The sequence below is a fragment of the Hyperolius riggenbachi genome, chromosome 4 (assembly GCF_040937935.1).
Source record: "Hyperolius riggenbachi isolate aHypRig1 chromosome 4, aHypRig1.pri, whole genome shotgun sequence".
NCBI classification, from domain to species: domain Eukaryota; kingdom Metazoa; phylum Chordata; class Amphibia; order Anura; family Hyperoliidae; genus Hyperolius; species Hyperolius riggenbachi.
The window spans coordinates 303,105,844-303,122,986 of NC_090649.1; the positions used below are offsets into that span (position 1 = coordinate 303,105,844).

At 42.2% G+C, this 17,143-nt stretch overlaps 1 protein-coding gene and 1 long non-coding RNA gene across 2 annotated transcripts in view; one reads left to right on the forward strand and one right to left on the reverse strand.

Annotated features, from left to right (window-relative positions):
• Positions 1-17,143, forward strand: part of LOC137503901 (uncharacterized) — a 61,840-nt gene that overhangs the window by 32,164 nt on the left and 12,533 nt on the right. The gene's annotated exons all lie outside the window — the stretch shown is intronic.
• LOC137503899 (pantetheinase-like) overlaps positions 5,652-17,143 on the reverse strand; it is a 30,803-nt gene continuing 19,311 nt past the window's right edge. Inside the window, exons 5-7 of the mRNA XM_068231577.1 lie at positions 16,221-16,591; positions 14,525-14,695; positions 5,652-8,855 (exon numbers count right to left, since the gene is read on the reverse strand). Of these exons, the coding sequence (XP_068087678.1) occupies positions 8,748-8,855; positions 14,525-14,695; positions 16,221-16,591 (650 nt within the window). The 3' untranslated portion in view covers positions 5,652-8,747. The remainder of the gene's footprint in view (positions 8,856-14,524; positions 14,696-16,220; positions 16,592-17,143) is intronic.

Genomic DNA, 17,143 nt, shown 5'->3' on the forward strand with positions numbered 1-17,143 from the left:
TATACATTTTATTTGGGTATTTTTGGGAGGGTGGGATGTAAACAGTAATTTTTTTTTTTATGTCGATATGTGTTGATTTTTTTTTTCATTTAGTTGTAGTTTTACTTTTTAGCCACAAGATGGCAGCCATGAGTTTGTTTACATGACGTCACTCTAAGAGTAACATATACACTTAGAGTGACGCATGGGGACTCAAGAGCCAGAAAAAGGGAAGCTTCCGAGAGAAGCTGTCGCTTTTTCTGCAGGGGAGAGGAATCAATCATCGGGCACCATGGCCCGATTGATTGATTCCTGGGCTAACGATCCGCGGCCGGGAGCGCGCATGGCCTCCTGGACGTAACTGCTACGTCCAGGAGGCTGAAATGGTTAATCACTTCCTGAAAAATTTATGTTTTAGGGCCCATTTCCACTATCGCGAATTCGCATGTGTTTTTCGCATGCGAATTCGCATAGCAATACAAGTGAATGGGACTGTTTCCACTTGTCAGGATTCCTTTGCGTTTTTCTGTGCAGAAAAAATTCGCATGGCAGAGCCATTAGAATTCGCATACCGCTATGCGAATCGCATACAATGTATTTAATAGGAAATTCGCATGCGGTTTGGGTATGCAAATTTTCATGCGAATTCGCATAGAAACAATGGAAAATCACACCAGCACCGCCATGGTTAAATTCACATACATCGTCATCCATGCGAATTCGCATGAAACTTCGCATAGACCCGCATGTGAAATTTGCATCCGCATGCAAATTTTTCCCGCGACGATTCCCACCGCACAAGTGGAAATGCAGCCTTAAAGAGAACCCGAAGTGGGTTTGAAGAATATTATCTGCATACAGAGGCTGGATCTGCCTATACAGCCCAGCCTCTGTTGCTATCCCAAACCCCTCTAAGGTCCACCTGCACTCTGCAATCCCTCATAAATTACAAACAGCTTGTCAGAGCTGGCTGTGTTTATCTCTATAGTGTCAGTCTGCTGCTCTCCCCGCCTCCTGCAGAACTCCAGTCCCCGCCTGCATCCCTTCCCTCCCTGCTGATTGGAGGGAAGAGACGGGGGCAGGGACCGGAGCTATGCAGGAGGTGGGGGAGCAGCTGAGACTGACACTACAGATGTAAACACAGCCTCACAGCATGTCTGTGATTTATGAGGGATTGCAGAGTGCAGGGGGACCTTAGTGGGGTTTGGGATAGCAACAGAGGCTGGGCTGTATAGGCAGATCCAGCCTCTGTATGCAGATAACATTCTTTAAACACACCTCGGGTTCTCTTTAAGGCCTCTCTTCCACAAGCAGTTGATAGGCAGTGAAATGCCTCTCAAACTTTTACAACTTCTTACAGCTGCCTGGTAACTGCTTGCTGAGCACAGCAGCTGGAGAGATACGTAGACGCCGCACTTTCCCTGCATAGACTGGAGCCGACTGACGAAAGTGACGGGACCCAGCAGAGGACGGCGGCGTGGGACCGATCCGAGCGTATGGGGCTGGAAGAAGCCCCAGGTATGTATAAAACTTTTGTTTCATTCAGCTCTGGTACACTTTAAAGTGGACCCCACCCAGGACAGAAGGAAAACAGAGAAATGCACCCTGTGTGTATTTAGAGAGTTTAGGCTAATTCCCCCTCATCTGTGACTAATCACAAAATGAAATTTGATCCCTCAGCTAGGTCAGCTGACTGCCATGGCAGAGAGGCAATTTTTTTTTTGTTTAAATTCTTTTTATTGTTCATTTTTTAAATACTGAAAAGCCAAAACTGCCAACCTCACACGCAGGTAGGCGGCAGGGAACATTTAAAGGGAACCTGAAGCGAGGAAAATTATTTAAAATAACCACATGACATAGCTGCAAATGAATATTACATGCTAACCTTGTTCCTCTCAGAAGCTCACCAATTTCTTCTTACAGTGATCCCTTTCATTTCTGACAATATTTTGTCCTTGATAAGATTATTACACGAGAAGTAGACTTGATGAAAGCAGGTAAGTTAATATATTGTAATAAAATATTAATGTAATGAAACTGTTTTTTTGCAAGTGAATTAACCCCAAAAATGATTGGGTGGCCTGGAGGATTGCTCTTTACTATAATTTTACAAAGGTACAAAAAAGTATCCTGTGTTAGAGTTCAATGAAACACATCCTGTCCTGCTGTTAGGAGCTGAAATGGAACTGAATGCAGGTGTTCAGGTTCTGAACCACAAGGTCCCGAATTCGAACAACGTAACTAATTTTCAGTGCGAATTGAAAGGACATGCAATATAAGATTATTCATATAGCATACATACCGGTGAAAGGATTACATACACATGCATTCTCAGTCTACTGATTCTATCTAGGAATGCCCCAAATGTTGAATGGACAACCTAGTCCTTGACCATATACAATGTTTTATAATTAAGGATGTCTGGCAGTCTGCTCTTTCCCTACTTTATAGTTGTCAACAGACCTGTTCACTCTCTTGTTTATTACATAGTACAAATTTGTTGGGAGAAGACAGTGATAGGTCACTGTCCAGATTTGAACACGTGTCATTAGCCTCAACAAAAATCTATACTTTAAGTGAACCTCCAGACTAAAAATCTACTCAGCAGCACTGAAAAAGCTTGGTGTTTCTTTAGCAGTTTCACAGCATCAGAACTTTGTTTTTCATACCCAAGCCTAATTTTTAGCTGCTTAGAAGCTAAGCTTCACCCCATCAAAGAAAACTGCCCGGGCATTTTTCCCCTGATGCTGTGCAAAGCATGATGGGATTTCTGATGTTGTTCTCGTTGCCTAGCAGCTGGGAGGGGTGATAAGGACACAGAACAGTTGGAACTGTGTCTCATGCTCCCTGTCACCTCCTTTCAACCAAAAAGATGGCTGCCCTCATGAAATCACAAACCTTTGCCTGTTATTTTAAAACAGGGTGGGTAAGAGATTATATTACCTATCTATTTTAATTAACATAACTAATGTAACTTAATGACAGTATGTTTGTTTAAGCTGAAGTTCCTCTTTAATGCCGGGAATACACGATACGTTTGTACCGCTCAATTATGGCGCCGGATCAATTACTGCTCATCCCCGCGGGCAGTCGCCTTCTACTCGTTTTCCTTATCTTTTTCCATTGTCCGCTTGTGGTATCGAGCACGGAATCGATCCGGCGGGTGATCAGACATGTCGGAAATGATAAATCGAGCTATCTAATGGCTCAATCAAGTGGTTCAAACTGTACCGTGTATTCCCAGCATAAGCCATAGCTTTTACTGGATCTCCCTCACTCTGTTAGATCAAATAGATCTTGGGGAATCTATTACACTTAAAGAGCCTTAATATTGAAAGAGACAGAGAATAAAAAAACAACAAAAAACGCTTCAAATCCTTTATTGTCAAAACATTTTCCAGACAGCAAATCATAAGGGCTATGCCACTGTTGCAAAATATGGGATGGTATTTAAAACAAAAAAACAATTGGAGGATACCTGGGCAAGCTGGAAATTTGAGAGTTTTGGAGTGTTCTAAGGCAGTCTGTACCAAGGTGACTTATTCTTATGGTCTTGAGCTGTTTCTCTAGGTACTTGGAGGGGTGTTGCTTAATGAAGAGGGTGGGGAACTTATACTCTCTGAATTGGGAAGGAAAACTGTATAGTTGATAGTAGTTTGCCAGGTTACTAATCTTTTATGGGTTGATTATGACTAATTTGATGTATATAGTCAGATACAGTCAGTCAGATCCATATATATCAACACAATTCTAACATTTTTGGCTGCATTTACATCCAAATTAGGTGAACAATGTAGGAATTACAACAGTTTGCAATTGTGCCTCCCACTTGTTAAGGGACCAAAAGTAACGGGACAGAATAATAATCATAAATCAGACTTGCCTTGATCCAAAAGAATAATTATGCCATTGCATTTTTGTTCACTGAAGTAGCTCTAGATTCACTTACAGGAGTCAGATTCTCATTTGTTAGTTAGTTGCAGATGGGAAGATTAGTATTTATGGTTTCATTTTCTTTTTGTGTGCACTGTAAACACCAGTAAAAAAAACTCATTTCTTTATAAGCTTGTAACAAACGGTCCATCATTTTAAACCATCTATTAACATCTTCTTTACGTCCCTTAACTTTCTAAAATGCCACTATACATTGTCCATGACTGTGGTGTTTTTATTTCATTAGAATAGTGTTTTGTTTTGTTTTTACCCCCAGGACCTGCTAGCTGCTTCCCAAAAATAGTACACTTTATTAATATTAACCTGGAATTATATTACTATAAAAATTAACATTCTTTGACCTGTGATGATCCACCCAGCCGCTGCTGACATAGACACATCAAATTATGCCAGAGAATGGTGAAAGAAATGTTGACTTGTACCCCTAGTGGGTGTCAGTATCTCTGTTGCTGGTCAGACAGAAAATACTAAAAAGCAGGCTGAGGTTAGGGCTGGCCAGTGGCATCCCCTCCTACCCTGTTGTCTTCCCCATGACTCTTTCCTCTTTTCAGACTTTAGAGGCTTCTTCAAACAGCATGTCCATGCCAATCAGCACTGGTGATGTCTGCAGTCCTGGTGAGAGGTCTTCCTGCCATTTCAACTCTCCCACCAGGCTCTCTGTTTTGTGCCTCTACCTCATCCCCCCCCCCCTTTCCTCCTCCTATGCATCCCCCTCTTTCGTATGTCCCCCTTTTCTTACTGTCCTCAGAGGCGCTCACAATCTAATCGCACCATAGTCTAATGTCCTACCATATTATTATTGTGTATTTTGATAACACTGACATGCTCTGCAGCACTGTATAGAGTACAGAGTTTCATAACGGTTTGCTCCATTCACAGCCTGATAACTCCTTTTCCCCATAAATCCCCCAAAATTTTCAGCGACACGCTCGGCGCCCCAACTCGTCAACCCTCCCATCAAAAAAATTGTATGGGTTTTTTTTTCTTTTGGGGATTTCTGTAAATGATTAGCACCGGGTGTCACATTCCCTAGGGACGCCACTGAGGCTGGCAGTGCTCATATAGAAAAGTGAACTAGCCAAGCTGAGGAAAAGTTGCAATCGGGCACAATAGATTTCTATTAATACATAGAAATTGCAAAATAAACTGTAGAACACAGTGCACAAACTACATAACAAAAGCATATAGTATGGATGAGCAATAATGCATTGGGGCTAATAAACTGTGTGACGTGTGAAGCAATGAAATGGCCATGCGAGCAGGCCTGAGAGTATATAAGCCAATGCTGAGGCCAAACAATATAAAAGTGAGCCTAGGAACAAAGGGAGAGCGGGACACACCACCACTTCTGCTCTGGTTAGAAAACATGCATACCCAGATGTATACAGTATGTATTTAACAGTTTACTATGTAGACTAGTCTGTTCTCTCATTGAGCAGATCACCATATGGAGATAAATCAATTAATCAGTGTGTACTTTACAGGGCAACATAATAGTAAAATAACCGCATATACTGTAATACATAAATGCATAGGCAAGCTGTACAAAGCTAGTGGCTGCTGCACGGAGAGGGACATTAGACAAGTTCTCTACTGAGATATGATATCTAATAGGGCACTGTGGCAGGGTGGTAAGGTTTGATTTTAGGTATATATTGATCTTTCCTCACATCTAAAAAGTGCCTAGCAAGCAAAAAAAAACTATCAAGGAGACAACATATATAAAATCACAGTTTAATACAGTATGTTTAAATTAAAAACATGGTTACAATAAATGAATACGGACATTGTATTGCATTACACAAATGATTCATGATTACAAAATTGCTATTGCCACCCACATAAAAATAGCTACCATGTCTAGCCCACTTTTACATACATTTAAATGCCAGACTTGATCTAAAAAGCTTATGAAGTACTCTCTGCTGCCTGTAACGATTTAGGCTGGGAACACACTAGGCAGTGCGGGAAAGGTAGCATTTTGCTGTATATGCGTTTGTGCGTTTTTGGTGTGTTTTCCGTGCATTTGCATATCCTTCCACACACATGCGTTTTTCCTGCGTTTTGTGTGCGTTATAATGCGTTTGCAGTTTGCATGTATAAATCGCATATGCGTTTTGCATGCCTTTTTTATGTGTTTTATGCAAATCACTAGGAAGTAAACAGGAAGTGTAAATATATCATCAAACTTGTTTTTTAAAAAAACACATAAAAAAAGCATACAAAACACATCAAATATGCACTAAAACGCAATACCTCTGTGTCACCATTGTCTTTCATTATGTGCGTTTTAGATGAGTGTTGGAATATGCAGCAAGACCAGAGTTTTTAAAAACTCACATTGCAGAACGTAAACATATGCGTTTTTTTTTTATGCGGCCCATTGACTTGCATTATGTGCATTTTCACTGCGTTTTCCGCAACGCTAGCGTTTCTGCCTAGAGTGTTCCTACCCTGAGCCTTTCTATATTTTCTTGATTTGATTACATCATGATTGCCAATTTGCCATTAGGCTGGGAGCACACTTGTCCATGTGGAATAGCATGTGTTAAAAGCCCATGCGTATGTGTTTGAATTTTTACTCATCCACCTTTTCAACAAGAGAGAAGAAATACATCACTAGATCTGTTTGACGAAAAAAAAAAAAAAACTTACGAAAAAAAAACCAAAAACGCACACCTATTGTCTTCACAGGAGACTACTGTGAACAATTTGCAAGCAATTTTCATTCAGTATGCAGAAAAAAGAAAATTTATGTGCAATATTTAAACAAACATGAAATTGCAAATCGTAGAACCTATGCAATTTCTGTGCAGTGACTAGGCTTTCATTATATGCCATTTTGCATGTGTTTTCAATTACATACTTGGAGCTTCCTCCAGCCCACTGTAGGCCACGGTCTCCCTTGCTGTCCTCCCATGCCGCTCTGTTCACTTTTGCATTGTTCTCTGGTAAATAACCCAGTCGTACGCCACTGGGCATGTGCAGTCCCGGCCATGCAAGCCCCCTGATCACGCTCCCATGGCCGGGAGTGTTCAGCACATACACAGTTTGCTAAGACTGTAACTGTGCAGGCCAGGCAAGCATGACCAAGCTCACGCATGTGCAATAGTCAGTCTACCAGAGCTGACTACAGAAGAATAGAGCAGCCCGGGCGAATGGTGAGGGAGCCCTTGGCCTACGGGGGCTGGAGGAAGCCCCAGGTAAGTATACATGTTTGTGCTTCAATCATCTCCACTTTCTTTTAAACTACAGATTGCCAAAAAATTACCCATAGTTTTAGATTCACCAAAGCTGGCCACACACATATAGATAGATTTCCCTCCAACATTACAAAATGATTAATTTCTCCTACCACACATATCAAATGAATTGTGAATAGATTCCACCAGGGAATCTATTAAAAATTGACTGAAGTGCAGCATTGTTCTGTTCAATGCAACGCTATGGGCTGTCAGTCTACCAACGCTCCTGGCCTGCCCCTAATCAGTCTAGACTTTCTGTCTTGTACAATCAGAACTCTATAAATCAATTGAAATTCAATCTATTGAACATTTAAGGAATCAATTATCCTCTGATATGATCTGAGTTATCCAATCTGTAGTGAATCGAATGGGAAAATGTTTATGGGCACTTTAAGGGTGCCCACACATTATTCGATATTGTGGCCCAACCAACCTTCTGACTCAAAAATGTTATCAAATCGGAAAAGAATCGGTGCCACAACATGGCCGCCCAATCGATCTTTCAATAAATTTCCATCCAAATTGATTGAATGGGTCTATCAGGAATTATGTATAAAGTCTTCGTCCCAAGGGATCGATCAGGGTAAGGCACGGCAGTAATGGCATTTGATATTGCGAAGACTGACGAACCCCCGGCTGGTGTCTCTCCAAGTGTAAATGCTAAAAATCATGAAATCTTTTGGAAATCACTCTGCGTGGCAAGGCAATAGATCCCTTAGTGATCAGATTCGATCAGAGAGGGATCTATCTAATTGGCCTTGTATCAAGTGATGTATGGCCAGCTTAAAGAGAACCCATGGCGAAACCTTGGGTAAGAAAATACATACTTACCGAAAAAAGAGTAAGTCCAGTAGAGGCTTCTCATGTCCTCCTCGCCACTGCCACCCCTGCCGATAAAAGGGACCCTCTGGAAGACCTGGGTTGTGCTCCTTTTCATACGCGAACGCAGCCCTGCTGCACCCTGCCATCACAGCAGCTCAGGCTTACTGCACAGGCAGAGCTGTACTTGCACAGTACGGTCAACCTTTTTCCTGAAGAGGTGTCCGCTCCCGATTTTCAATCTAACAACCCCCCATATTTCTTCTGGGGATCCTAGAGTGGCAACGGAAGACCAGAGGATGGCGTGGGAAGCCTCTACAGGATCCAGAGGCTAATCTCTTCATAGGTAAGTATGTAGTTTTGAACCAGAGGTTTGCCTCAAGTAAACCTGGAGACTAGTTAATCTCTCACTGAGTAATCAGCTAAAATAAGATTTTCTTTTAAATCAAACAAGGAGCCTATTTGCTTGTTTGACCATGACCGATAGCTTTATGGAGTCATAATCCAAATGTCATATCTCCAGTTCCGGTGGGCAATCTGTTTTTTCATTGCAATGATTCTAGGTCTACTGTCCTAGCTTTAGGATAAAAAGCAAACGGTCTCTGGCATAATCAGTTTTCTGTACATATAAGCAGATGTCTATGTCTAGAGTTATACGGTTAAAATGTGAATCTTTAAATGAATAAGCAGACCCTGCATTACTTAACAGGTGAGAATCGCAAGAAAAAACAAAACAAAAACTTTTTCAGATCACTTTCTAGGTGGATCTTTTTCATACCATCGTCCAAAAAGAGTTGCACTTAGCAGAGGATATTGGGAAATATCTCCTTTACTTATGAGCCGGCCATCATTTATTACCTGAATGAACACAATAACATTAATTACAATAAAAACATGCCAAAACTATTGAAGGAAGCCCTCTTTTATAACCACTTTCCCCATAGTAAAACCATAAAGAACAAAAACACTTCTTTAGATTTCAAACAAACCACTCTGCTCTGTCCAAAATACAAGGGAGGAACTTCTGCTAAACCGAGTTTATCAAGCTTCTTATTTTATAAAAAAAAAACACTTGCTTTGTTTTATTAAGATTATTGAGGTAAAATACAGAATTTTTTTTCTAAAAAAAACTCTGATTCAGTTTATTTACGGTATATAGTGTCCATATTTAACAATTTAAAAAAAAAAAAAAAAAAAGTAGTATGGCCACACTGCACTAAAATTCCCTACAGAAACAAGTAGCAGTACTAATCTATTCCAAGCTGGCAGCTTTCCGACCTCGGAGGTCGGGGGCCGCATTGCGTACGTTTTTACGCATTCCCGCTAGTGCAGGAACGTTAACACATACATTTTTATGCGTTACTGGTTCAATGCGTAAATTTGTACGCGTTGCACCACTAATGCGTAAAAATGTATGTGTTAACGTTCCTGCACTAGCGGGAATGCGTAAAAACGTACGCAATGCGGCCCCCGACCTCAGAGGTCGGCAAGGTGCCAGCGGAGGACTGGAGCAGCAGTGAGTGACTACGAGGGCACAGGATGGCTGCATGGGGCTGGTAGAAGCCCCAGGTAAGTGAAACTCATTTTTTTATTTTGCTTGGACCTTCCCTTTAAAAAAAAATAGGGAGAAAAAAAATGAGGAGTTCCCCTACGTTTCGAGCAGATCCTTATCCAGGCCCTGGTGCAAACAACAGAAAATAGTATGGAAGGCCAGATCTGTACTAAGTTTTTGCAAGTGATTGGTGTGCATTAATGCAACCTGTTGATTTGTGACTCATTTTAGAATGAAAGTAAAAATAAAACTTTAATTTAAGGAGCACTATCAATTAACATGTTTTTTAACCTGGGATTGGGATAGTTTGTGAAGTGCTCCAAACTACTGCTGTATACATTTCACTGCTCATCTCTTGTTTACTGTATCAAATTCCTTTCACACACTGATGGGCCAGGGTGACCAGTGAATCATGAGGGAAGGGGGAATCCCTCTCCCTACATCTGTTAACCCTGTGTGAGAGACAGGTCTCACTAGCTTAACTGCAGCTGCTTGTGTCTCTGAATGAGATGTCTGCACTGAGAGCAGGAGATGTGTCGTGTTATGTGCAGCATAAACATTTGTAATTGTATGTGAAACCTGACACACAGGCTTTTCATACTAAACCTTTTTTTTTTTTTTTTTTTTCCAAAGAAAAACACTCTGTAGTGTCATATGCAAATTACAGCATTGGCTGTGTAACATTGATGCACAGACTCCTCTTTTGCTAATTAATCATTCCAATGCAGCTACAACCTAAACACAATGCATTACAGCTTTTGCCTCTGATATTTTACATGAAGAGTATAGGAAAATGTTTACACAGCTACTTTAGACATTATTTGTACATTGTCATTTTAGAACACTTGGATATTGATAGTATTACTCATTAACTGCAAGCCTGCATACTCGCCCAGAGAGTTCACCTCCTATGTCCTTGCAGGCGTGTACATTCCTCCTGATGCTGACGCTAAATCTGCTCAGCGTGACCTCAGCGACACCATCACGAGGTGGGAGACGTCCCTTTCAGACTCTGTTTATCATCATGGGTGACTTTAACAAAGTGAACCTCCGGCATGAGCTCCCACGCTACCACCAGCACGTGGTCTCCCCCACCAGGAATGGTAGCACTCCTGACCAATGTTATACGTCTCTAAAGGACGCCTACAATGCTGCCTCGTGGGCAGCCCTTGGTTCCTCTGACCACTGCCTCATCCATCTGGTTCCTACCTACAGAAGGCGCTTGGAGTCAGCGAAACCAGTCCTGAGGTCTACTAAAGTGTGGTCTAATGAAGCCAAGCTCCAACTCCAGGAGTGTTTTGACTGCACGGACTGGAAGGCACTGGAATCACCCGACCTAGATGAGTGGGCTGATGCTGTCTCATCCTATATCAGCTTCTGTGAAGAATCCTGTGTACCCACCAGGTCCTTCAAGATTTACCCTAACGACAAACCGTGGTTCTCAAACAAGCTTTGTCAACTGCGGAAGCGCAAGGAAGCCGCTCATAAATCTGGCTCCCTGGAGGACTTCAGGTCGGCAAGGAACTCCCTCAACAGGGAACTGCGTGCTGCAAAATGGTCATATGCTGAAAAGATTCAGAACAATCTCCGCTCAAACGACCCTCGGGCTGTCTGGAATGGCCTGAAGGCTTCCACTAGCTATAAGCCCCCACCCCAACAGGCTACTCCTTGATCCGAGCTAGTCGAGGAACTCAGCTACTTTTATTGCAGGTTTGAGGTCCCGACTACCCCTGGGGGGCAGTCAACTCCTTTTGCCCTCCCCCTCCTCTGCTTCTAGACGCACTGAATCTAGCTCAAGCACATGCCCTTACCCGACAGTATCCGAGACCGACATTCTTCGCCTCCTGTCTTCCTTGAAGAGCATCTGGCCCTGATGGCCTGTCACCTGCATGTCTGAAGTCCTGCTCACGGCAGCTGGCCCCCGTCCTCACCTCTATCTATGCCAGTTCCCTCAGCGAAGGGAAGGTCCCTACATGCTTCAAGGAATACATCATCATTCCCACCCTGAAAAAGCAAGGGGTTTCAGACCTAAAAAACTTCAGGCCTGTGGCCTTAACATCAGTCGTCATGAAGACCTTTGAAAAAGCGCTCCTGTCTCTGCTCAAGAACACTATTTTAGACCGACTGGACCCTCTCCAGTTTGCGTACAGAGCAAACAGGTCCACGGATGATGCTATCAACATCTGCCTGGAGTTTATCACTGACCACCTAGACAGGCCGAACTCATACGCTACAATCCTTCTCCTGGACTTCAGATCGGCCTTTAACACTAACTGCCCCCGTATTCTGCATGCCAATCTCACGGAGCTGGAAGTCCATCCAATTCTTCGTCTCTGGATCACAGACTTTCTCTCGAACAGGTCCCAGGTTGTGAAGCTGGGCGACATATCCTCCAGACCCAGAGTGAACAACACTGGAGCCCCTCAGGGCTGCATCTTGTCACCATTCCTGTTCTCTCTATACACGAATAACTGCACATCCACTGCGGATTCTGTCAAAATGATCAAATTTGCGGACGATACCACAATTGTTGGCCTTGTTAGTGAGAATGACGAGCAGGCCTACCGCCAGGAGGTCGACAGAGTCTGCAATTGGTGTAGAGAGAATAGACTGGTTCTCAACACAGCCAAAACCGTGGAGATGGTCATTGATTTCAGGAAGTATGCCAATAATCCCCCCCCCCGATGTACATAGAGTGTACCGAAGTCGCTAGGGATCCCAGTGTCCGCCTTCTGGGTACAACCATCTCTGACGACCTGACCTGGAGGGCAAATACCACCACAGCTCAGAAGAAGGCTCAGCAAAGACTCTTCTTCCTTCGCCAACTAAAGAAGTTTGGCATGGCCCAAGAACTTCTGAGGTCTGCTCATCCATCCTGGTCTGGTTCGCTGGCTGCACAACCAGTGACAGATACAAACTTTAGAGGGTTATCAGCTTAGCGGAGAGGATCATTGGGATACCTCTTCCCCCTCTAGATCTCATCTACAACACCAGACTGCGTAACAGAGCAATGAAAATTGTGGGTGACCACTCGCACCCTGGTCACAGTTTTTTCAGGCGACTCAAACTAGGTCGGAGGTTCCGGTCCATCCCTGCAAAAAACACTAGGCGTATGAACACTTTTTTTTCCCCCACTGCCATTAGACTCTTGAACTCTGCCCTTTCTACTGACCGCCCCATCCCCCCTCCCCCCCTGTAGCCGTCTGCAGACTAACATCTGACCTCGGCTGTGGCTGCTTTATCTGCCTTGCTTAGGTCATGCTAGAGTTTTCTGCTGTCACACGCTGCGGTCACTGCTAGTTCCAAAATGCTCTACCTCTAATGTGTATTCTCATGTCCTGTTGTATTACTCATGTCCTGTTGTATTACTCTTGCTCTGTTGTACTACTCTTGTCTGTTGTATGACTATTTCTGTGCCTATCAATGTGCCAAATCCAATTCCGGGCACAGCCCAACTGTGCTTGGCGAACTAAACAAATTCTGATTCTGTTCCTTTAAGGCAGTGATCTGCAACCTTGGCTCTCCAGCTGTTAAGGAACTACAAGTCCCACAATGCATTGCGGGAGTCTGATAGCCACAGTCATGAATCATAAAGGCAAATGCATTGTGGGACTTGTAGTTCCTTAACAGCTGGAGAGCCAAGTTTGCAGATCACTGCTTTAAGGTAACATTGGCTGCATAAGAGTGAATAATAAGAGTCCTCTCTCTGCACTCTCCAGATGCTACTGAACAGTGAAACCTTAACCGCACTATACAGGTGTGTCAAAGTCAATCACATAAGGGGCCAAATTCTAAAACGTAGGCTCGTACCCACCACGCAATTTTGTGCATTATTCTTCAGACAATTTTTTGAGCATCGAGCTGTCGTATGTGGGTATGAATGCACGATTAGACAAATGACACTTTGCAATGCGTGGCAGTAATGGCCGTTATGGCGGATCGGATCTTTAAGATCCCCGCCGACTCCTGTGCAAAATGCCGCAATCGCCGCAATGTGACCTGCCATGTTCCAGTCACTGTGATTCCTCTTCCTGCATCGTCAGGTGAGTGTTCAGCTTAAGTTGCGGGCCTACTTGTTTATTAGGATTAAACAGGGGACAGTCTCTGGTGGGCACCCTAAAACTACCAGTGCAATACCTGAATGTGGCCACTGACTCTTCTGTTGAAGAATGCCTAGGTGGCCAGATGAGGGGTGGCAGTTCCAAACAGCTAACGGCTCACGTAAAAAGAAAACTTGCTTGCAGCTTTTAAAGGTTTGGATAGGAAGGGAAAATACACTGTGCTTTCAAACAATGCGCAACTGTAGACGTGTCCCATACCTGGATAGGTATAGGTATCACATTGGGAGATTGGGGACTGCATGCCCAGAAGGCACAAACTTACATGCACATACATACATTGGTCACGGCATGCTGTCTCCATGTTGTAACTTCCAGTATGCTGTAAGCAGGTTTACAGCACTGGTTGGTGCTTTCCATGTCTTCCTTCTTTCATTGCTTACAATTATGTGCCTACGAAGCTCTTGTGGGTCACATAAAATGCTGAGGCAGGATGAATTCGGCCTGCAGGCCTTGAGTGTGAAACCTGTGCTAAAGGAGAACTGGATAGCTGGAACACATTGCTGTAGGTAACAAAAACGGGTACAACAATCCATGTAAATGTTGTGAACACTTTGTGAGGCCTGGGGAGCTAAGGGACTGTACAAGATCTCAGGGATGCTGTGCACAGTGAAAGGACACTCAGGTCGCTGTAGCATACCACAGGGGCATGGTACCTTTAGGACAAAGTGCTGAGACATGCCATATTTTTGCACATGGTCACATGCACTTTAGACTAAATTTAGAATTCCTATAATGACTTTGACAAAAGATGTTATTTTTAGTTATGTCTCTATATATATCAACAGTTAGTATGTTAATTCTATTGCTATATATCCCTATGGCTTAAAAAGGTAAACAATTAACTGAACACATACCTGAAACATACCACGAGCCAAATCAACGTTTGTCAGCAAAACTTCTGGGAAAACAAAAGAAGTGGAGAAATTGCCACTGAGAGAAAATGATTCAAATCTAGTTGATGCTGTCTCTACAGATTCCCCACATGAGCTTATATCCATGCTTTGACATTTCAGCAATGTGCACACCTGCAAAAAAAAAAAAAAAAAAAAAAAGATAACTAATTCAAAACACTTCTGAAACTGTTTTGTCATTACAGACTTTTAAATATGAGACTAGAAATATTATTGCAGCTTTATACACAAACATATCCTCTCTCAAACAGAAACTCCGACCAAGAATTGAACTTTATCCCAATCAGTAGCTGATACCCCCTTTTACATGAGAAATCTATTCCTTTTCACAAACAGACCATCAGGGGGCGCTGTATGATTGATATTGTGGTGAAACTCCTCCCACAAAGAAATTCTAAATACGTACTCTTGGCAGTTTCCTGTCTGAGAACCCTATTGCATTGTGGGAAATAGCTGTTTACAGCTGTTTCCAACTGCCAAAACAGCAAGCAGCAGCTACATCACCTGCCACCAGTAAAAATGTCACCATGTGATAAATGTCAGAATATAAATCAGGGATTTAAAATATTTTACAATGGGCAAACACTGACTAAATCATTTATACATAATTATTGTAAACATGAAGCACTTTTATTACATTATTTTCACTGGAGTTCCTCTTTAACTTTGTTTTCCCCTCCTATCTGAAGCCTGCCAATCTTGATAACTTATCAACTGTTATGTAAACAGAATCAAACTGGTATCATACCAATACAAAGCAATGAAAAGGCCAAGTTACTACAAATAGATGTAGCATGATTTCCCACTCAAGACATCAGACTTTACTAAGATCGTATGGACAGATGTGTCTGGGAGTGGAATGTATACAAATACAGCAGCAAGTTTGTGACTTAAAGTGTACCAACTTCAGGTTTGATACATATCAAGTACAGCAAAGTCTCTGGATACCATGGAGCATTCCCGGCTCCTCCTTCCTGCACCATCCCCCATTGAAGTTATTGGACCTGCTAGACCAAACAGTTCTTCAGCACTCTTCGGGCAGCCTTCAAAAGTACTCATATCCCTGAGTATTTTCTGAAGATGAGCGGATCAGTACTGCGCAGTGCAAGTCCGGGGTCTGCAGTACGGATGCGCTCATCTTCGGACACACAAATACATCTGAAAGCTGCCCAAGCAGTGCCGAAGACCCAGCCAGTTGCAACTTCAACAGGGGATGGCGCACGGGCAACAGGAAGGACCAAGGACTGGTAAGGCTCTATCCTATCCAAAACCTTTCCGCATTTCAGGATTAAGTTGTATTGGATTACCTTTGGCCAGGTTAGCAAGATTAGAATTGGGATGGGATAAATATAAAACTGTTGAGGTATCCTAAATTCAAGCGAAAAAACAAAACAAAAAGAAGACAAAAACAGAAAATCCAAATATTGTACAACTTCCCTAGCTGCCTGCACCTCACCCAAACTCCATGTAAACCCAGACATATTCTCTGTAATCCACAAGTATCCAACTAGATGCAGGTGTTTCAGTTATGTTGGTATCCTTTATTCATTTCTCCCGCATGATTGCAAGTTCAGTCATAACAGGTTAACAGCCGATGCTGTGTTAAGTAATCAGTGCTTAAAAATCAAAAGTATATTACCTGCAAATAGTATACTCCTTCAACTACATGTAGTCCATCAAAAACACCTAACACATAAACCTCGTCCCGGTCTTCTCCTGCTATTCTATATTCTAAATGGCAGCACAGGTGGTTTTGGCAGATTGTGTATCGCCCTTGTAGATCTGTGATTTCAGTGAATGCGTATAAATCATCAAAAAGGTATCCATTGAACACGTTGTTGCCAGAAGGATGGTTCCGAATATGAGAGGCATATTGGTTCCATGAGATAGGGAAATTTGACAATGAATTCCTCGGTTTAGATTGCAGGACAGATATTAGCAGATGCCCCTCTTCAGTGTTCATGTTATAGTAATATGGTCCAACTTCATTTGGGGAAAAAATTCCACTTCCTAAAAACAAGAAAGAATTCAAGAGTAACTTTGTCATGATAAATGAACGAGGTTAGGTTTCATAAGCGGGATTTCAAATTCAGGACACAGTAAAGAGAATGTGTGAAGTTGACCATACACAATTACATTTTTTATATTTCATTTCAACTCAAGAATAACAATCATTTTTTTTTATCTGAACAACATATCACACGTGTTTTCAATCTTTCCAAAATTATGGAAAAAAAATTGAAAACTTCAAAAAAAAAATTGCTAGGGTCTACAAATCAACAAATTTAATGTACCCTACAACATTGTATTTTCATAAAAATCTGCCAATCCCGATGGACTTAAATTGATAAAAATGGGAAATAGGATCAGATTTCTCACTTGAATAAAAAACAACTTTTGATTTTTCTACACAACCAATAGTTTAATTGTCAGAAAATCAAATCATATCCATCCACTGAAACTTCATCAATGTCCAAAAATATGTCTGATCTCACTACATAAAGATTAGTTTTTAAAAAAAAAAAATAAGGAACAAATATAAGGGTGCCCATAAACAATAAC